The 22,448-nt window shown below is 48.2% G+C and overlaps 1 protein-coding gene across 3 annotated transcripts in view; it reads right to left on the bottom strand.

Annotated features, from left to right (window-relative positions):
• Nucleotides 1–22,448, bottom strand: part of akap9 (A kinase (PRKA) anchor protein 9) — a 58,399-nt gene that overhangs the window by 14,454 nt on the left and 21,497 nt on the right. For 2 of the 3 annotated variants that reach the window (XM_067256552.1, XM_067256554.1), the window contains exons 12-23: nt 20,609–20,666; nt 19,062–19,391; nt 17,915–18,193; nt 16,728–16,849; nt 15,522–15,679; nt 13,612–13,823; nt 7,837–7,999; nt 4,518–4,612; nt 4,166–4,283; nt 3,010–3,048; nt 1,327–1,559; nt 994–1,113 (exon numbers count right to left, since the gene is read on the bottom strand). In XM_067256552.1, coding sequence (XP_067112653.1) covers nt 994–1,113; nt 1,327–1,559; nt 3,010–3,048; nt 4,166–4,283; nt 4,518–4,612; nt 7,837–7,999; nt 13,612–13,823; nt 15,522–15,679; nt 16,728–16,849; nt 17,915–18,193; nt 19,062–19,391; nt 20,609–20,666 — 1,927 coding nt within the window. The remainder of the gene's footprint in view (nt 1–993; nt 1,114–1,326; nt 1,560–3,009; nt 3,049–4,165; nt 4,284–4,517; nt 4,613–7,836; nt 8,000–13,611; nt 13,824–15,521; nt 15,680–16,727; nt 16,850–17,914; nt 18,194–19,061; nt 19,392–20,608; nt 20,667–22,448) is intronic. The other variant, XM_067256553.1, reaches the window with a different exon arrangement.

The following is a 22,448-nucleotide window of genomic DNA, read 5'->3' as shown; positions in this document are numbered from 1 at the left end:
TCCACCGGGGAGTACCAGAGAGGAGGCAGGAGAGAGAGGAGAGGCAGGAGAGAGAGGGCAGGAGAAAGGAGGAGGGGATAGCTATGGAGGAGGCCACTAGGGTTGCTACAATGCAGCTAGCATTTGTCTGGAAAGGAGTTTTAATAAATGGCTAGTAGCAATACCTTAGCGGTCACCTGATCCACCTTCAATAGCCGTGAAAGAGAGGTAGGCAAGGAAGAGTAGAGAAGATGGATTGGTAGAATAAGAGAGATGGAAAGAAAAGGAAATGGGAAGAGATAGCATAAAGGAAGAGAGAGGGAGAGAATTGGGCTTAATGGCGATAGCAGTTACAGGCGACTACAGAGCAACTAATACAGCGCAACCACAAACTCTTAGAATGTCGCAGGGACAAGAAGATGGGAGAATAATAGATCGCCAAGTTAGGACAAATGCTCAAATGATGATTCCCCTACAATGTAAGCTAAGTAATATCAATAGCAAAATAAATTTGGATACACTATCAAATAGCTGATCCCCACCCCACACATTTGCCAGTCACTGACGAACTCTTTACGTACTCTTCACCAAATAATCTGGATTCATTTGAGAAACCGTTTCTATAACAACTGTAACCAGTTGGTTGCAGTGTTTAGTACTTGGCCTATAAAAACACAAACAATGGTGACGTTTAATGGAGGTGGGTTGGCCAAAGACAAAAAAAAAAAACACTGAAGAAATCACAAGCAGCGTGCGCTGTATTATTCTCAACAACACGTGTTCATGCAACGACCTCGGTGTGGCCACCTCTGCACCACGTTGGCGGTGGCTACAGGTAACTCTACCTCCCTGTTATTCAAGAGTGTCACTGAGACTCTAATCCACGGGCCACAGCCGACCATTCCTACCATTCCAAACCTCCTCTCGTTACATTATGACAGAACAATGGAGGGTGGAACCTCAGCCGTGGCGTCCCACATAGCACCTGTATGGGGCCCGGCGTGGAACCGTTACCTCTCTGGTTCTCTGTTCCGAGCCGGCCAGCAGCTTCTGAGGGTTCTTCAGCTGCTGTTCCAGTTTCAGGATCTCCTGCTGGAAGACGTCTCTTTCGTGTTCCCGATCGACCGCCTGTTCCTGTAAGTCACACATGACAACGGAATCTTCTTAACAGAGCGGGAATGCCGGGAATTCAATCTACTCATATGGGTTGTTATATGAGAAGTACTTTCATATCTTATAATTATAGGAGCTTTAATAAGATTTGTGTACATCCTTCCACAAACAAATTTACTCCATCTATCCCGGTCTCCACTTAATTTACTCATCCATCCCTCCCTTTTCTCTTACGTCGAGAAACTTTCTGGTTTTCTCCAGTTGCTTCTCCAGGGCTTGGATCTGCTGCCTCAGGTCTCCGCTCTCCGTCTTCTGAGTGTGCTCCAGCTCGATGGCCTTGTTCACCTGCTCCTCCAGCTCACCCTCCAGCAGCTTCACCTGCTTCAGCAGATCCAGGCTCTCCTTCTCGGCCTGCCGCTGCACCTCCACCTTCTCCTTCATCAGTTTCTCCGTCTCCTCCAGGAGATCTGGAAGGAGGGTAGGAGGGGACGGGTGGGGGAGCTTTTAGTCATAGATATATATAAAGGGTAGATGTCTCGTCCGCGTTGCCGGACAACGGAGTCGAACGTCCGCACATGGCGGCCATCTTGCTACAGTCAACTCGCTCACCCATAACATTGTGTTAATGCTACATGTACTTTTTAAATGATGAAAATTATGATTTTTAAACGGTTTGGTTTGTTATCAACGTCAGAGATGTCGTTATGCCACTGCATACTTCTATTCTATAAAAAATAAAAAAAACAATTATTCATAAGTATGCAGTGGCATACAGACATCTCTGACGTTGATAACAAACCAAACCGTTTAAAAATTGGTTGAAAATTGAGCAAGTTATTGTCATTTAAAAAGTACATGTAGCATCAACACAATGTCATGGGTGAGCGAGTTGACTGTAGCAAAATGGCCGCCATGTGCGGACGTTCTAGACTCCGCCGTAAGACATCTAGTGTTTATATATATCTATGGTTTTAGTCACTGGGACCAGGAAGAGGGACTCACTTGACAAAACTGATGGTTAATTATTTGGGTTTGATTCCAACAATGGACAGGACGCTGAGATGGAGTCAGTGGAGTCTTTGACACCTCAAACTGTTTAAATTTACCACCACTCCCCTCCCACCATAATTTTGAATATAGCTGGTTGGCAAATTAATTTTTCTCAATGAGAATCATATCACGTCCTCCATTTCAGCCTCATGTTGTGCACCACACAGAACACAACCGCCAGTGTGTCTTCCAGACAATTTCCCGCCACATATCCCTTCAAGCATCCGCTGCCACCATTGGACCAACCGACATTGCTTCACCAGAGATATCAAACCCATATTTTATTAGTACAACAGATCAAGATGGGAAGAATGTGCAGGGGACAAACCACGGACGTAGACAGTGTGATATCCATGACTCATGTGCATTTACAAGCAAAGGGGAAGGGAGGGAGGGTGTGGGGATACCTGATTGGTCAATCATCTTACTCCCCCCAAAAAATCTGTGACATTCTCACGAAGGGTTGTAAGCAAAGATCAGCGCTGGGCCCTTAGCGTCAACAGATCTGAACTTGTGAGTAAAGATGATTGCCAATGAGGAAACAAAGGACTGCAAGATGTCTCAACATATAGTTAATCTCTCTCAATACTCATGCTAAATAATAATTCTCATGTTGACCCATAAACACGTTACCATGACGTACCAGGACATACCAGAACATAGAAAAGTGAATCGAAACAAAAAAAGCTGAAGCAACGATTAGTGAGTGAGGGAGCCCATGGCAAGCAAGGGGTTATTCGGTGAGTTGCTGGATTCGAGGGGTTAAAAGAATAAGTGTCATATATATATATATCGGTGACTGCCCAGTGGACTGGAGACGATAGAGAGATGCAGAGAGGAGACTGGCCATGCGTGATGTGGACACACCTGCTTCAGGTGCAGCTACCCCTGCAGCTTCAACTAGGCCTACAGGAGAACGAGAAAGCACAGTGGTTTAACATGCTCTTGTCTGCTCATAAAATGTAGAGAAGGAGAGAGAGGGAGAGAGAGAGAGTGTCAATGAGAAAGGATGCAGAGATGGAAATAGAGAGGGTGGGGCCTAACTGCCTTTTAGGGCCGTGGGAATTGGTTAAAGATGTGTTGGCAGAGGAGGAATGAGCCAATGCCGTAAGAGCAAGGCGAAAGTGTTCCTGAAATGGCTCCTGTAAAATAAGTTTGATTTCTGCCCTCGTGTGAACATGACACTTACCGTTCCGTGTGTGATTGTTTATTTGCCGCATAACCTAAAACAGAGCACTGAATACCAGGCATAGGGATCAGTTGCCTAGGGTTACTGTATCTGTGATCAAAACCCAATCCCCCCCGGCCGAAAACCGGCTGGACGTCATTCACCACAGAAGCACCAAATAGGTATCCATTACAAACATTGGAACAACATGAATTCAGACTTCAGTTTGCTCTGCAACCACCATTGTGGATATAGTTAAATTAGTTCTGGAGACTGCTTGAACATAAAATAGAGGCCTAAGCCTTAGGCACAGGCAAACAAATAATATAATGTATGTTCTATTACAATCTATGAAAATAGCGTTGACAGTGAACTGAAAGCACTATGGTGTCGAGCTGTCTGCCTAGCAACACACCTGGTGATGAGAATCAGGTGTCTCATTGATGCAAATGCAAATCTAGCCAATAAAGACATGTTTTGTGTGAGTCATTCGAACCTGTGCTTCCCTATGAAACCATTCAAAGACAGACTTTATCATAGTTTTTGTTATGAAGCACACATTGCAAGGCACACATTTGTATGTAACTTTTCATATACTGTGTCACTTCTGCACTCGTATAATCAGTTAGAACATTACTGCTACACAACACTAGCATAAGCAATGCAAGACTTCTTGTATTTTAAAGTAGTAAATAGTTATTAAAGTTAATACATCTGAATAGTTTGGATATTCAGACATTAGTTCTGAGGTAATTAACAACCCGTTTTCATCTATTAGCTTTTTAATCAAGCAAAAAAAAAAAAATATAGAAAAAAAGAATGTGGTAGCTGACAGGGGGATTGTGGGATACGTACACATCTCTCGGGGCCCGGCCGTCTCCCTCATGGCGTCCTGTTGCCGTGACAGCAGCTCCCGTTCCTGCTGAGCCAGCAGCCTCTCCTGCTCCAGCTCGCGAAGGCGGCTGCTCGTCACCTGAAACAGCCAATCACGACGCCCGGTTCAGGATCAATAGCAATTCAGTTAGAGTACGAGTGTCGACAGGAGACACGAGAAACACAAATCAATATTCTGGTAACGAGAAATATATATGCGTTCGGTCTGTTTTGCCTTTTGTTTGTTTCACGAACCAATCAGAGATTGGTGTCTCATCCGTGGCTCAGTAGCAGAGCACATGATTGCAGGTTCAAATCCCCCTGGGTGTGTTACCTGCAGCTCTTGCTCCAGGCTCAGGTGGAGCTCCTCCTTGTGACGTAACTGCTGCTCCTGCGCTGCCCGCTCACCTGTGTAGCCGTCTATCAGACCTGGGGAGGAGGGGGGGGGGGGGGAGGGAGGAAGAGAGGGAGGAAGAGAGGGAGGGAGTAGGAGAGGGAGAGGGAGGGAGGGGAGGGGAGGAGAGGGTGGGAGGGAGGGAGAGGAGGGGGAGGGAGAGGAGAGGAGGGGGAGAGAGGGGGGGAGGAGGAGAGGGAGGGGGGGAGGAGGAGAGGGAAGGGGGAGGAGGAGAGGGAGAGGAGATGAGGGGGAGAGAGGGTGGGAGGGAGGGATGGAGGGGGGGAGGAGGAGAGGAGGAGTGGGGGAGGGAAGGGTGTTAAAAGGTAAGTGCTGTGTTCCCTCTGTCCATGCAAATATACAATCAAAATTACTTCCACAACTATGTACTAATTCCTTGAACCCAGCCTCAACCACTAAAAACAACCCCGGGCACACGCACGTTTTCAGACTAACAAACACATGCGAGGGGAGGGAGGCATGTGCGACCCAGTTAGCTTGAGAAGCCATGGAGGACAGCCAACGCAATGAGATAGGCCTGTTTCCAGCACATGTTGCTAGGCACAATCAGCTCATTCTGATGAGGTTCACAAGTAAATATCTTTTTTATATTCTACATTAGGGATTGATAAAATAGTCTATATTAAGGACAAACCCTATATTAAGGGGTGATGAATAAACAAATAATTCTAAGATTATTCTCAGCTGGTGGGTGGAATGCTGAGGTCACGAGACCAGGTGGGAACTAGCTGGTCCTGAATTCCTCTGGTTGCAATAGGGTCACCATGGCAACAGGTCCACATGACCCCCGTACAAGACATACAGTCCATTTTAATATAAATCAAATTCTAATAGAAATCCCTTTTCATCAACAGCCAGTCTAAAAGCTCAGTGCAGCCAAGTGTGGTTCCCCCTGTTGAGCATTCTGTGTACATGTGTTCCACAAAGTTTATAGTTTTATTCTATTATGTTTATATGTTATGTGGTACACTCTGAGACTTCAGTTCACGAGTGGGCGGAGACTACGACCGCCAGAATCCCTGACGACCGAATCGCCGCACAGAGACCACTGCGGTCTCAAAAGGAAAACGGTCGTCTTGGTCCCACAACGCGCTTGCGTTTCATAACGTTGCTAACGACAGCGCTAGCTTATCCATCGCGGAGCTAACCAGCTAGCTGTAGCTGACACTCCCCTGGCACTCGTTTTCCACATGAACACGTCAACGAACATGTAAACGGTTACAGACTTCTGCACTCCAAACACAATTCCTTCATGACTGGCCAGCAATTTAATTTTTCCACTGTTGGTCTCTCATATACAGCCATGACATCGCTGTGTAATCCTACACCACAATACATCATTTCCAAAGGATCACTCCGATACTCCACCGGAATTCAATACTATGGTAAATAATATTTTCCCCGCAGAGGAACTCAAGATGTTCTGTCAGTCGTGACAGAACATCTTCAGGCTGCCTCAAGCCTGTGCATCGGTGATAATTGAAACCAGTCTTCAACACCACACCCAGAGCTACCACACAGAGGACCTTGCAGACAAAAGCGAGGTATTAATGTCGCTCGACATCCATCGTGTTTGTACACGGTCAGCAACGCAGACACAATAGAGAGATGCGGTTATTTGACTTAGAGGTGTCTTCAAAAGGGTTTAGGCCCCACACTAACTTGAATTCCTAATTCTTAACATTCCCGCACGTGACTCTGGAACTAATATGATTATTAACCGAGTAATAGTGTAAAAAATGTGATAAGTAACACACCTTTAGGTTAAGTTAACAACTTCAGAGCAGACATTCCTATCGTAAAAATCTAATAAGAAATCAAGATACTGTGCCTTTAAATACATTGTCCCTCATGTCACACCATTCATCGTTTACTAACAATGCCAGAGGGAGTTTCAAAGGCTGACAGTGACTCCCTTCATGCAGACAAGCACCAGCTAGGTGGAGATAACTTTCTGATACCAAATATTTGCCATACTTCAACCGATCCTATCAGATCTTTGAACACACACACACGGTATGCGAGAGGACACAACAAAGAATCGTATTGAATTACAGTGATTACATTGACGTTACACTCACCAGAATCAAGCAAAGACTAGGTCTCTTACAGTTTAGAAGCAGAATAAAGGGGTTCTTACCCTAAAATGAGTGTCTGTCCTTGCCTGTGTGTGATGGGTGTCCTGTGTGTGAGACACCTGTGTCACATCTAGAGCCCTTGTGGACCATCTGTTCCTGACAGGGTTGTGACCTCAGTCAGCCGCCCCCCCCCCCCCCCCCCCCCCCCTAACAGGGGCATTAACACTGACATTATAGTGCCACCCTCTAACAAGGGCATTAAAAGTAACATAAATTTACATTTAGTAGACGCTCTTATCCAGAGCGACTTACAGTAAGTACAGGGACATTCCCCCGAGGCAAGTAGGGTGAAGTGCCTTGCCCAAGGACACAACGTCAGTTGGCATGACCGGGAATCGAACTGGCAACCTTCGGATTACTAGCCCGATTCCCTCACCGCTCAGCCACCTGACTCCCCCATAAATGGTGCCACCCCCGAACAACGGGAATAAAAATTATAAAAAGTAACGTTACACTGCAAATTGTTCTGCTTGCCAAGATTTAAAATCTTAGTTCTGGAAATATAATATTTATTATCTTGTTTCAAAAATTATTTACTAGTTTCTATCTTTCAATTTGTGGTATATTCTTAAGCCTACTTATTTCTAGACTGGAACCAACTTATTTAAAGATATCTTGTCGAGTAAAATGATCTGTCGATGCAGCAAGATAATTTCACTATTAAGTCATTTTCTCTTCAAATTTAGTGTTAATTTCTTGTATTTTAGCAGACCTTTTTTGCAGTGTAACTTCTTACAGTTTGAGATGCAGTTTCCCTTCGACCCAGAACCTTGTGTTTCACTTCCACATCCAGAAGAGCCTCACATGTCCTCCCCATTCACCTCCCCCGACGCAACCCCTCCCTGACAAACACTCTCACTATGACCTTTGACCTCGCCACCTGTTGTCTGACCTCGTCATTTAACACCTGCCTCTCTCCTCAAAACGAACACAGCCATTTTCACACAATACCTCCCAACGTAGGTCTTCAGAAAGCTAAGAATACACACACACACACGCCAGCCACTCACCCTCTCCCCTGCCACCCCTCTCCCCCTCTACCTTCCTACCCCCACTTCACCACTACCCCCCCACCCTACCCCACCCACTCCCCTCCTCACCCTCTGCCCGGTGTAACTCCAGGGCCAGCTGCTCGCGGGCGCGAGCCTCCTCTCCCAGCCTCTCCTGCAGCTCCTCCTGCCTCTGCAGCAGGTCCCCCATCTCCTGGCTGTGTCTGAAGGACTCTCGCATCAGCTCGGTCTGGGTGAGACGGGCATGCTCCAGCTTGGGGGGGGACAGGGGAGGGAGCGGAGGGAGGGGGGGAAGGTGAGGGAGGGAGAGAGGGGGAGGGATGCAGAGGGACAGAGAAGATTGGACAGTAGTTAAGACTCATTTGTGCATTATAAGACAAAGACAGAAGTTGTTTCCAGCTGATCGAGGTTAGGGAGGGGGCAAGGGAAGGGCAAGATTAGAGAGGGGTTAAAACAAAGTCTTATTAATTTGAGGATGTTAAGATATTGTTAGTAGTATTAAAATACGAATTGGGATAGTGTTGCTGGTGTGAGATAACCTGTAAGAATTCTGTGAAACTACTTTTTTAGATGTATCTATGAAACTACTTTGAGTTATCATGGATCCTCAACATCCTGGTCTGTGGATTCAGAGGACACACTAGCACCTACTTTCAGGCTGAATGGACATTTACAATCTCGCAACAAAGCCCTCAGGCTATACCTGTCCCTCTAACTAAAGCATTACCATATCTCCTGCACCGAAGGTCAAAGTGTCATTAAACCAACCAGGAAGGAATCACATGACTCTGCCACGCAGAACCCAGGTGAAATTACAGATGTTAAACACTTCCAGTACTGTAGTCAACTGACTCCTTTAGCCGCAGAGTGTGAGTTTAGCTGCCAGATAGTGACATGTCACTGTAATGATAAAGAGCTTGCTTACACGTGTACACACAGGGCTCTAAGTGTACTGTAATGGAGGAAGGTGTGTTACTGACTGCACGACAGCACAGCTGTGACACACAACAGCAGGCACCCTTTTAAGACAGACTCTCAGTTCAAAACGAGTTTGCACTTTTCCTCAGACTCGTTTTACCAGAACCTTCTGCCTGTGGCCAGACAGCTGCGCGGCGCACCGCACGGACAACCAACTTACTGTATAGGGCGGCGTGGGCAGGGATATCTTGGAGATCACCTTAAGCAGGTGCCCGTTGGTCCTGTGGTTGACGTGCGAGATCTGCGTCTGCACCACCACGGCGTTCTTCTCGTTGAGGGTGCCGCTGAGGGGAAAGGGTCGGGGCAGGGGAACGCGGGACTCCACCTCGTACACGTCCTGGTCCTCCCCCTCCACCCACAGGCTGGCCTGCTTGGTGGAGTTCCAGTAGGAGCGGTACGAATCCATGATCCCGGAGAGCGACGCGTTCCCGTGATGCGGTCGGCGGGCGTGGAAGCTAGGCTGCACCTGCCGCCCCGAGGGCGCTGGCGGGGGAGCGAGGCATCGCGTGCCGCTAGACGAACGGGAGAGCCAGGAGAGAGGAGCGCGGGGAAGTTGCCCGGCTCTAAGCAACGGTCTCTACGGGGCCGTCACGCGCAGGGCCTTGGGTAAACAATACCGTGGGGGGGGGCTGGGTGGGTGGGAGGGAGGTGAGTTGGCATCCACTGTGACTCAATCACATGCTATCCTGCGACACCCGGAACAAGTCAATATTGAGAAGAGTCGAGTCTTCAAATAACGACCAGGTGAAGTTTGGAGTCGGAGGAAAAGTGGAAACTTCCCGGTGTTCACAACAGAAAGTAATCCTTCACCGACGGGGGTTGTAAATCACACCACGCACCTGTGGCTAAAGGCATGCCAGAGTGCAGCGTTAGCGGAGATAGACAAACCAATAAAAGACAGAGAGACTTCAAGATCCAAAGAGCTGTCGTCCTCCGTAGCCGTCTCTCTCTCTCTATCTGCTTCTCTTTCGGAAGCACGGGCGCTCAGCGAAGCATTTCTTCCGCTCCCTCTCTCCCTCTCTCTCCGTTCTCTCGCTCGCCTCCCTCCCTCTGGAAGCTCATTAACAAAGCCATGCCGCCACGGCAACAGCGACCCGCGGGGAAGCCCCCAGGGCCCCCCTTAATTGCTTCCCGGCGAGGGTGAATGTGTAGGATGGCCCGGCTAGTCTTATCCTTCCTCTCACGCTCTCGTCCTCCCTGTCAATCCTTCAACAAACCTCTGTGGATCTCTCTGACCCAGTCTCTCTCTCTCTCCTCTCCTCTCTGTCTGCCGGCACACTTCTCTGAGTCAGTGTCCTGCTGTCGCTTTCTCTTTACTGCTCCAACTCTCTCTCTCTCACTGCTTTCTCTCTCTCCCGGCTCTTTCTCTCTCTCCTTACCTCAGGCAGCCTATCAGAGCACTCTTGTTCTTTCTCTTTCCCTCTCCCTCTCTCTCCCCCCTCTCTTTCTACAAACAAGCATGGAGGCTTATAGAGGGCTAAATCCGTGTGTCCCAGTGTGGAACAGCAACAACAGGCAGAACGTATCTCCCTTTCACTTCCTGGATCAATAGTGGAGGCAGGATCCTGTTCACTGATAGGGGGAGGGAGTGGGTGTGGCCTCTGCTCCCAGGACAAGTGGAGCAGGTAGCTTTGAGCGGCAGAGTACTTTTACTCTCTCACAGACACGCCTTTTTTTTTTTTTTTTCTTCTTTATGAGGGCTTGCTGAACCGGATTCATACTCTTCGTCGGAGCAGATTATCCGAGTGAGGCGTTGTGACAGATCTCCCTAAATACCACACATGTGCAGCCTCTCCCTCTCTCCCCACCTTCTCTCCCCACCTTCTCTCCCCACCTTCTCTCCCCACCTTCTCTCCCCACCTTGTCTCCCCTCCTTGTCTCCCCTCCTTGTCTCCCCTCCTTGTCTCCCCACCTTCTCTCCCCTCCTCCTCTCCCCTCCTCCTCCTCCTCCTCTCCCCTCCTCCTCTCCCCTCCTTCTCTCCCCACCTTCTCTCCCCTCCTTCTCTCCCCTCCTTCTCTCCCCCTCTCACCTTACTGTTTACAGGATAAGCGAAGAGCGAACCTTATTGAACGTGCACATGTCATGCCGTTGCGTCAGTGTTACTGAATACCTCCCTCTCCCGCAAACACTTGACAAAGCCAGCTTACGGGACACTTAACATTCCACTGTAAAGTCATTACATGAGCATCCACTCAGACAGCCCCTTATTGGCGAGGAAGATAAGGAATTACGATAATTCACGCCGACAGTACAGTGTGCCTCTAATCAATCGCCCTTCGGAGAAACCATTAAATGATCGGTCGAGACCTTAGAAGACACGGAGCTGGATTGATTTGTGAACTACGAGCAGATGTCTCCAGATTGAAGTGAGGGATTATTAAGTGGCGTTTGACGTGTGATCTGCTGTAGAACATTCCACAGTGGCGCTTTATTGGCAGAAGGTTGGACGGCGAAGACTTGGCATTCGTTCGGGAGTTCAGAGTTCAGAGTGCTGATGTCTTTTATTGGGCCATCAGTGAGAAGGAAGATCTTAGCTTCCTTCCCACGCGATCCTACTCAAGCTGACGTGAGAGGTTTCATGTCTACACTGCCAGTCATTATACAGCACGTTGGACCCAACTACTATTTGATTCGAGAAAACTAATCTGCAGAAAAAACTACTTTACAACAGGGAAATTAAACTTGTGGATAAATACATTGGCTACCATACGCTACTTGATTTAAAAGTCAAAAAATATTGTTTTGCAGTTCACGCGATTCCTTAGAGATTGACAGTATAAAGTGCTGAAACATAATTCATGCTTGACCTAAAATCTCATCTATGCTATTTTTAGATTGCTAACATAAAGCCACAACACCGTGAGTAATGCTTGAATATAGGCCAAACAGAAGATGCACCATGTAGTCACTGTTGCACATTCAATGACGTGCAAAAACCCGACCCCAGTTCACTGACAGACTCAGAAAACAGAGATGGGCCAAGGCTGCCTTAGAGGGCGGGGCCAGCTCATCCAGCTGGATCACAATAGGCTGTCTGAACGGACAAAGCTGCATACAAATGTCCCTCGTATCTATAGGCAACCGCTTAGAATGAGCCAGCTCCTTTGTGACGGTGAATTCTAGAGTGTCTCTCTCTCTCTGTGACCCGCTAGGATTCTGCCGTCTCATTCACCCCGGGGTTCTGTGAAGGGAGCTGAACACCACGGGGGGTTGGCATGGTAAAGGACATTGTCTGTGTGTGTTGTGTGTGTGGCCATTGTGGGCTAATGTGACAAAGACCATATTTACATCCGCGGGCCCAGCCAGTACCTTCTAGCCAACACTAACATGCAAAGCTATGACAATGCAAGGAATGTTTACGTGGGAATATTTCAATAACAAATACATTCCCGTCGGCCGAGGAATAGATTACCTGCACCTGGTTTGAATGTGATTACTAAAACAGTAGTTCAATTGTATTTTTTACCCTAGAACTACATAAGAATACCTATAGTAACATGTCGTAACATGTAACTTGTAGTTACATAAGAACTGCTATTTGTATGTAGTCACGCTTGATTATGGTTTAGCGGTACAAATGATAACACAAATGAAACTTGTTATTGGGAAGGTTGGGCTTTACAGGGGTAAGTGGACGTTAACATTGATCTTGTTTGGGCGACACAACCTTCAACTGCCCCTCTTTACGACATCCACTCACCCCCCACACACCCCCCACACCCCACACTCACCCCACACACACCCCCCACACACCCCACACCCCACACTCACCCCACTCACCCCACACACCCCCCACACCCCCCACACCCCCCACACTCACCCCCCACACACCCCCCACACACACACCCCACACACCCCACACCCCACACTCACCCCACACTCACCCCACTCACCCCACACTCACCCCACACTCACCCCACACTCACCCCACACTCACCCCACACTCACCCCACTCACCCCACTCACCCCACACTCACCCCACACTCACCCCACTCACCCCCCACACACCCCCCACACACCCCCCACACTCACCCCCCACACACCCCCCACACACACACCCCACACTCACCCCCCACACCCACCCCACACCCACCCCACACCCACCCCATGATGGGCCTTCTTACACACTTAAAAACGTATACCGCTAACACATTACACCATTTAATGACATAGCAATTCTAATGTGTCTACAACGTTTTTACTGAAGGTATACCTATGTTGTTACATAATAGTTGATGCAACCTTAATGTGAGGATATTCATGATATGGCATTATAACCACAATGCTCTTTGTTTACTGAAAGCACGTCGACCCCTCCATCATCAGACCAAGTATTGAAACTTTAAGTAGCCTGTTGATTGTAGTTCCTAAACTATAGCTATAACCTTTGTCAGTTAATGATTCACAAGTCAGTTGGTGAGTCAGTTGCTGGGTTAACCAGTTAGTAACAGGATTTTACGGCCAGTCAGTGTTGATGTTTGGAGCGAAAGCAGCCTGAAAGAAAGTTAACAAGGCAAACAAAGAGCCTTCAAATGTAATCTTTATCCTCAACACGCTTTAAAACATACCTCGTTTTAAAACTTAGCTACAACATGACTGTTGGTAGAAGATTTTAATGCCGTCTGAAACCCTAAACAATCCCTGATTAGTGAAATTCCTTTACCTTTTAGTCCACTACCATTCTAGCCCCATTCTAGCCCCCTTCTAGCCCCCTTCTAGCCCCCTTCTAGCCCCCTTCTAGCTCCAACCGTGTTAGCCCCAACCGTGTTAGCCCCAACCGTGTTAGCCCCATGCTAGAGATGGGTATAGCTCGGAGGCAGAGCATCTGACAGCAGAGCCACCCAGCACCTGGATCCCAGACCTACGGCCAGAACAGCGAGCCATACCTGATTGGTGGTTTCGGTGATGGCCACCAGAAGCTTCTCCACGGCCGCCTGGAGGCGGGCGCTAATATTCATGAGGTACTCCTCATTCTGAAGCTCCGCCCCCTGCAGCAGGCTGTCGGACACTTCCAGGCCCTCGTCCGTCTCACCGGACCACACGCTCGCGTCGTCCCCCCTGGTCTCGCTGCCATGGCAACTCTCCGTGGAGACATCTGCTTACAGTCGAGACAAGGTAAGTCAGTGTCAAACCTCTGAACGGAATGATACATTGAGGTACATTGGTTGACAATAAGAAAAACTGTACAAGAGAGATGATGCTTTACAAAAGGTGATGTTTCAAACCACAAACGTCAACTTCATCCTCATCAAAAAGACCACAGTTCAACGACATCTTTGTGGCCAAAGGGGGAAACAAATTGTAGTGACTGGTAGAGTCACCCGAGACACAAACATCTATCAGCATAAAGATCCACTAGGACAAGACAGGCACCACGCTTCTAAATAGCTGCTGTGTTGTCTGATAATCCACAATCGCTTTTTTCATCTCACAAGGGCAACACAAATCCTCTTTTCACCCCTCCTCCCATCAGCTCTAGTCTAATTCCTCTCCAAATCTGTTTCTCTCTTTCCAAATGATCAGCAAAACACTGAAAAAAAACAACATAAAGATAAATTGGAAAGGTGAAAAAGTCAAGCAGCAAACTCACTCAGCCATCAAACTCAATCTTAATAATGAACCTAATTATTCAGAAAGGCAGTCGTGTGTGTGTGTGTGTGTGTGTGTGTGTGTGTGTGTGCTGGCATGTGTGTATGTACATCATACACACACACAAGCTGTTGTGTGCGTCTGTGTGTGTGTGTTTGCACCTGGTTGTGTGTGGAACGCTGATAGATGTTTACTTGAGGGGAGATGTTCTCACATGAGGGTTGGTTTTAACACACAAACCAAACGAAAAACTAGGATGTCATATGACTTGGCTTGAGTCGGCAGGGCGTCTAACCCTAAAACACACAACTCAAATAAGGGGCACTCCACCTCTAAGACACACACAGAGGATCAGATGACACTTGTAAAGTAAAGCTAGTGTCCTGAGTAGAGTCCAGGGCACGGAGAGGTCCAGGCAGAGGCAGACAGGGTTGTCGGTTTGAATCTAAAGTAGGTTGCAGCCCATGTGTGTTTCTGAGCAAGGACACTTTTTTGGCTGCAGGTTGCTAAATTAGAACCTTGAGAGACGGCTGGATTCCAAAGATCACAACCCTGCAATTTAGATGATCCGATTAAATTATATTAAGATTATCGGCTCATGTAATTATATTCAGATTATATTCAGATTATTGGCCAATTGAATTATATTCAGATTTAGATTAGATAATATTATATTCCGATTATTGACTAATTCAATTATATTCAGATTTTGATTATTAGCAGATGGTATCAGACTGAGATTCAGATTATTCAATTTGCAGACAAGAGACATACTTCTACACGTGACGGTTTGATTCGCCAGACACAAAGTAATTTCTTCTGGAGGTTATGATGTGCGTTTGGTGGGAACTTGACTTTCAGTTTTTTGTCACAGAGCCAAGAAACTCCTGTTCTGTCAAAGCCCTACATTTACATTTAGTCATTTAGCAGACTTACAGTAAGTACAGGGACATTCCCCCTGAGGAGAAGTAGGGTGAAGTACCTTGCCCAAGGACACAACACAATTTCGCACGGCCGGGAATCGAACCGGCAACCTTCTGATTAATAGCCCGATTCCCTAACCGCTCAGCCACCTGACTCCCTGAGGACCTAGCAACCCTGTCACTGTTCCCTTAAACTTCCTTTTAGCATAGTGTTCACTTGGGTGTATCAGACATGCTCTCAAGCATGCATCAAAGCAAGATCACAGATCTGTTTAGACCTTTACCTCTCTCGGGCCTCTGTGGTGGAGGGTGGCGCCCCCTGGTGGAGGCCTCCAGTAGCCCCTCCACGTGGCGCCCAATGGTCTCCTCGGCCGCTGCTGTCGTCTTCAGCACATCGCGCAGCACCTGGCGGAGGCTTGCGTTGGCCTTCCGCAGGAGGTTCCTGGAGGAGGGAGAGAAGAAGAGAGCGGGATGTTAGCTGCAGGAGGTTCCTGGAGGAGGGAGAGAAGAAGAGAGCGGGATGTTAGCTGCAGGAGGTTCCTGGAGGAGGGAGAGAAAAGGGGGATGTTAGCTGCAGGAGGTTCCTGGAGGAGGGAGAGAAGAGGAGAGGGGGATGTTAGCTGCAGGAGGTTCCTGGAGGAGGGAGAGAAGAAGAGAGCGGGATATTAGCTGCAGGAGAATGTCCCTGTACTTACTGTAAGTCGCTCTGGATAAGAGCGTCTGCTAAATGACTAAATGTAAATGTGCTGTACCTCAGTCTCTCCCCCCCCTCTCAGTCTCTCCCCCCCTCTCAGTCTCTCCCCCCCTCTCAGTCTCTCCCCCCCTCTCAGTCTCTCCCTCCCTCTCTGTCTCTCCCTCCCTCTCTGTCTCTCCCTCCCTCTCAGTCTCTCCCCACCTCTCAGTCTCCCCCCTTTCTCAAGTCTCTCCCCCTCTCTCAGTCTCCCCCCTTTCGCACCTCGATCTTTCTCCCCTTCACCTCTCTATCCCCCCCTCTCTCAGTCTCTCAAGGTTAGTAGGACACATCGACATAAAATTTGGTTTGTTCATGTGGGTGGGTTTGAAATAGGTGGCTGAAAAAAGCACTTATATAGTAGAACTGTATGAAGTTACTTGAAAGGTTTGAGAGAGGGACAAACGTTGCCCTTGGCAACAGTGCCCTTGTTTGACGATTTTTTTTTTTAACCATCTCAAATTAAACTAAATGGTTTCTATTGTGTTAAGTGTTGTTTGTGTTATGTTTGACTAAAACTGAAAGATGAAGATAAACAGACAGGATAATCCAACATGTCAAGAACTACAACCTCAAAAACATGAATAAGTTACAGTAACAGAAGCTCTTCAGACAAAAACGATAAACTCATCAAAAGTGCCTCAAGTTATACTCCTGCTGCATCGAACAAGACCGATAAAGACTTAGAAGAGTCTAAACAAATAGAAGACTAAACAAATAAGACTTAATAAACTGAAAACTAAACAAATGTAAAACCCACCTCTCAGTGGTGATGACATCAGAGCAGGTAGACTCTCCACCATCGTGTGACCGGCCCCCCAGAGCCCTCCTCTCCTTTCCCTCCTCTTCATCCCCCTCTTCTTCTTCCGCCTCTCCTCTCTTCTGTAACAGACGCACCGGCAGGAGAGAGAAGACAGAAAGCAATCCTGTCATCGTGGCCAAAGACACAAACTCTCCTTCGCTCGCTTCAGAACTCCTGACAGCATCAGAGGGACTCTAAGACACCAGACAATTCAGATGAGGACCAAACTATCTCAGCGCTCTCTCTCTCTCTCTCTCTCTCTCTCTCTCTCTCTCTCTCTCTCTCTCTCTCGCTCTCTCTCGCTCTCTCTCTCTCTCGCTCTCTCTCTCTCTCTCGCACTCTCTCGCACTCTCTCGCACTCTCTCGCACTCTCTCGCACTCTCTCGCACTCTCTCGCACTCTCTCGCACTCTCTCGCACTCTCTCTCTCTCTCTCTCTCTCTCTCTCTCTCTCTCTCTCGCTCTCTCTCGCTCTCTCTCGCTCTCTCTCGCTCTCTCTCAAATAAACACACACACAGGAGGCGTCTGAAGGGAAAACACTAGTATCTTTGTGCTGCTATGGCAACAGGTGCACCTGAGTGAATGGACAGAAGAAGCTGGCTCCCCCTTCTGGCAAAGACAGAGAACTGACGCTCTGCAACTAGGATAACTGACTCGTTCAGAAACGAGGAAACGATACTGTATGGACTTCACATACAGCACCAGTCAAAAGTTTGGACACATATAGACATATATATGCGTACATTATACCGCACAGCTCCTGCCTTCTTTGACAACATTAAAACCGAATCAGACAAATTGCACTTGCAGAACTTTCTTAAGAACATCTCAGCCCTAACTTCTACAAATGACTTTTAGGCGCGTGTTAGGTCAAGTCTCGTCACGTCAAGAACATTGGACACGGCAGCCATGGCTTCCATGCGAGGAATGCTTAATCATGCAGTAAATGTGTCGTGAAAAGCAAGGGCCCTATTAGAATGTACTTCTCTGAGTGTGTGTGTGTGTGTGTGTGAAGGAGAGAGGGAGGGAGTTAGAATGTACATACATTGAAAAATTATGGAAAAAAGGTTTAACAAAAGAAAGAATACCTGTTCCTAAATGGTGGTATTTGTTTATGGTTTCTGTTCAGCTCAGCTTCTCACTCACCTGTTCTTCTCTTCCTCCAGAATGTTCCACCTGCTCCATCAGTCTGTGAAGCTCTTTATTCTTCTCCTCCAGCTCCTTCTCCAGTTTCTCCTTCTGCTTCCGGAACCTTCTCTCCACCTCCTCTAGCGCTGCTCCCTGTGTGGGGGGCCACGGAAGGGGCATCCCCTCTTCCTCCTCCTCAGACTGGGTCTGCACGGCGGAGGAGGTCTCTCCCGCTCGCCTGGCCATGCGGGCCAGCTCGCTCTGCTGGGCGAACTCCACGGACATCTTAACTATGACCTGCCGAGGAAACAACCGGATCGTTTCGTGTTTCTTTCAAAACCGTGACATGGGAATAACACGTTCAATCACAATTAAAGGAGAATGGAAATTAGTCTTCTTAGTTATTGGAATCTTTACTTGCATCTGTAGTTGATGGAACAACGACTAGTATCCGTAGTAAAGAGAATCATAGAAGGTATATTTTTTCACTTTACCAATCCAGCTTGAGTACTAAGAGACTGCACACTTGGTCATGCACCACGCAGCAGTGCCTAAAGAGACCGTTTCCTTTCAATGAACCCTGCAGTGGTCTTTGCATCACTTGTGCTGTTGTTTATTTTTAGACGTTCTGAATTGTGCCTAAGGAAAGTGCTGGTACTTTAAAACACACAGAAGCCCCACATGAAAATATCAGCAGTATCTAGTTATGTCTACTCCTTCAGGATATGTGGCATAACAGAACTTGTTATTCCAACCAAATTCCACAGGGAGAAAAAAAATATTTTTGGTTGAGTTCAAATGGTAAATATTATACCATTTGTTACCTGGCTGGCTAGCATTACCGCAACATCTACATGAGGACAATTACCACTGACAACAGTCACCACAGTAACACCAGTCTCCACAGTAACACCAGTCACCACAGTAACACCAGTCACCACAGTAACACCAGTCTCCACAGTAACACCAGTCACCACAGTAACACCAGTCACCACAGTAACACCAGTCACCACAGTAACACCAGTCACCACAGTAACACCAGTCACCACAGTAACACCAGTCTCAGAAGTCAGCGCTGGAGACTAGCATCCTCCAGCATCACCCCCAAACACACGCATGACTCGAACACAGACGCAACACAGCCGTAACAGAGTCAGAGTGTTACCTTGGCGATCTCCTCCTCCACCCTCTCCTGGTAGCGCCTCTCCTCGCCGTTGAGCCGTTCCTCCTCCTCCTTCGACGATGCTTCCTCCTCTCCCTCCTCTCCCGCTCCCTTCCTCCCTCCCTGCTCCCTCTCCAGGCTCAGCCTCCGGATCTCTGCGCTGTGCTGCTCCCTGAGAGCCGACACCTCCTGCGTGTACTTGTGGTAGAGCGCTCTCCTCAGAGACTGCAGCTGAGCCGTCAGATCCGCGGACCTGGCCGGCCAGGCCAGCCCCTCGCCCGGGCTCCCCTCCTCCTGGTGCTCCTCCTCCTGGTGCTCCTCCTCCTCCAGCAGCTAGATGTGAGGGAGGGAGGAGAGACGGAGGGGGGGAGGGAGGGAGGTAGCGGTAGAGAGGAGGGGACAGAAAAAGATAGACGGAGAGAGATGAGAGAGACAGAGATGGAGAGATTGTGTTGAAAGAGGGAAAGTGATAGAAAGTGGTGAAGGAGGATAAGGGGAGGGGGAGGGCAGACCAGACAGAGGGAAGTAAATGAAAAAAGAAGGAATAACGAGAGAGAGAGAGAGAAAGAGAGAGAGACAGTGTCAGTGCATTCAGCCATGAATTTCCATAGAGTCTTTTCACAGACCATGACCCCCACCCCCCACCCACCCACCCTGACCTCCCCTGCCACAGACAGATCCACCGATTCTCCTCTCTGCCCCGAGGCCTGATGCTCCGATAAACAGATGCCGTGCCCCACAGAGCTACAATGTTAACAGACAGGCGCTCTCTCTCTCCATCCCTCCGTACTGGTCTCTGTTTGTTGTTGTTGTTTTTTTCTCACTCCATCCCTCAGCTTCATCCATCCTTTCCTGTTCAGGCATGTTAACCCCGTGTCTCACCATCTCTCTCTCTCTCTCGTTCAATCTCCGTTCCTCGCGTGCTCGCTTGTCGGGTGCCTTGTGGATGTGAGAGACCTGGTCTAACATCACTTGGTTTAAAGGGCGAGAGGAATGGATAAGAGAGAGAGAGGGAGAAAGAGGGGGATGGAAGAGACAGTGAAAGTGAGAGAGAGGGATGGATAGGAGAGAGAGAGAGAGAGAGGGGTGGATAGGAGAGAGAGGGATGGATAGGAGAGAGGGATGGATAGGAGAGAGAGAGAGACTTGACTGCAATGGATCAGTCCACTCACGCGTACACGATGGTCCTTTCATGCAGCTGGAAAGTGGAGTAGCGAGCCGCCGTCCCCTACGCTACACCCCATCCTTACGTAACCACGACGCCTCCACTCTTACCGTCGGTAAAATATACATTGGAAACGACTCCTAGGCCACCAAGGGATCTAGGGCAGGTTTTAGCCAAAGGCTGCTCCCCCCTCCCCCCCTCTCCACCTCCCCCTCCCTCGCTGCATGGGATGGGGGTGTTTGTGTGTGGGTATGTGTGCATGTGTGTGTGAGAGTGTGTGAGCGCAAATGTCAGAGAGTGCGAGGGTGTTTGTGTCTGTGTGACAGTGTGTGTGTGTGTGTGAGTGTGTGAGTGTGTGTGTGTGATACTTCATATAAACACCAACCTTTAGTTCTTTCTCCTCTTGCTCCCTCTGAGATGTGAGTTGGGGAACACTGGTCAGGCTGAAAGGAAAAATGAATGATCAACTATGTAGGAAAGTATTTAAAGCAGACAGTCCTTCCAATATCCAATGTCAAATGACTGTCATGAGGTAAAATAAAAGATAAAGCATGGTTAATATCATGTCGGTCAGTATCAACAGTGACTTGGATCTAACTTAAGTCCAGAAGTTACAGGTAAAAACTGAAAATGGAAAGATCTGTCTGAATCTTCCATCTACAAGACCAAGATACACAGGCAGTTGGATAAAGTGCTACAGTTTCCAAACAGCAGGGGGCGATATCCTCTTTTAAATGTTTACCATTTATCGTTTCAGTCAGGCCTCCTCATTTAGAAGAAGGAGAACACGCCACCATTATGATTTAATCATTATATGATATTTCTATAGCAGTACACTTCTCTCTTCCTCTCGTATGACCCGCCCCACCCCTCCAGGAAACAACCCGGGGACGCCCAGTATGTCAGAACCAACGCTGCAGAGTCTCTGAAACACACCGTTGTGGGTTAGTGGGTTAATGAGTCCTGGTTAACTTCCGTAACCACCCTGGGAATGTTTAATACGCAGGGATTGTTTGAGAAAGCAGTCACCGCAATGTTTTTGTCTATGGAGTGAGGACAAAAACAAACGTGTTTTGTCGTATTAAGATGTACTGCTATCCAAATAGCCTGGTGGTATCTGGCTCGTTAAGTCAGAGAACTGTCATTGCAATATCCATGACATATTTTAATAAATCATGCAATTCATTAGCTCTTAATGATGAGACGGGAAACTTTAGACAGCGAGGGAGAGGGAGGCTTAGCGGGGGGGGGGGGGGGGGGGGGGGGGGGGGGGGAGAGGCCCAGAGAGAGAGGCCCAGGGAGAGAGAAAGAGAGAGAGGGGGTGGGGAGAGAGAGAGAAAGGCAGCGAGAGAGAGAGAGAGAGAGAGAGAGAGAGAGAGAGAGAGAGAGAGAGAGAGAGAAAGGCAGCGAGAGAAAGCGCTATGGCACATAAGAGAAAAGAGGTACGAAGTACAGCATCAAAATGATTCCTTCAAGTGAGGCTTGATGCTGCAGGGTACCAAGATAAGGTTCCCCCAATGAAAGGCGTCCCTAGGCAGCATCTGCCTGCCTCTAAGGTTTCAGCTACCGGATCCCCCTGGGCCCATCTCTGGACCCCTCACAGCTGCCACAGCCTGCTGGGAACTCGGGGATCCTCACCAGAGGGTTTAGACCAGGTAGCTCTCCAAGCCGGTTCCTGGAGAGCTACATTAATCATTTAGCAGACGCTCTTATCCAGAGCGACTTACAGTAAGTACAGGGACATTCTCCCCGAGGCAAGTAGGGTGAAGTGCCTTGCCCAAGGACACAATGTCAGTTTGCATGACCGGGAATCGAACTGGCAACCTTCGGATTACTAGCCCGATTCCCTCACCGCTCAGCCACCTGACTCCCTACCTGCCTTTAGGTTCTCGCTTCTACCTTAGCACACCTGATTCAAATAATTAGCCGTTTGATCGGGCAGGTATCTCTCCAAGAACTGGTTTGGAGACCCCTGTTTTAGACACTATCCAATTCAGAGTGGGGGAAGGTCAAGGAGATGGACGTCAAACGTCACCTTCCTAAAACACTTGATTTTCTGAGCTCGGCCTGTCCTGTGATTAGGATTACCTGTTCTGGGCCTGGGATGAGGATGATCTGATCTGAGACGGGCCTGGGATTAGGATTACCTAAACTGGGCCTGGGAATAGGATTACTTGATCTGGGCCTGGGATTAGGATTACCTGATCTGGGCCTGGTATTAGGAT

Source organism: Osmerus mordax, chromosome 18, assembly GCF_038355195.1.
Source record: "Osmerus mordax isolate fOsmMor3 chromosome 18, fOsmMor3.pri, whole genome shotgun sequence".
NCBI classification, from domain to species: Eukaryota; Metazoa; Chordata; class Actinopteri; order Osmeriformes; family Osmeridae; genus Osmerus; species Osmerus mordax.
This window is presented reverse-complemented; position numbering and strand designations above follow the sequence as displayed.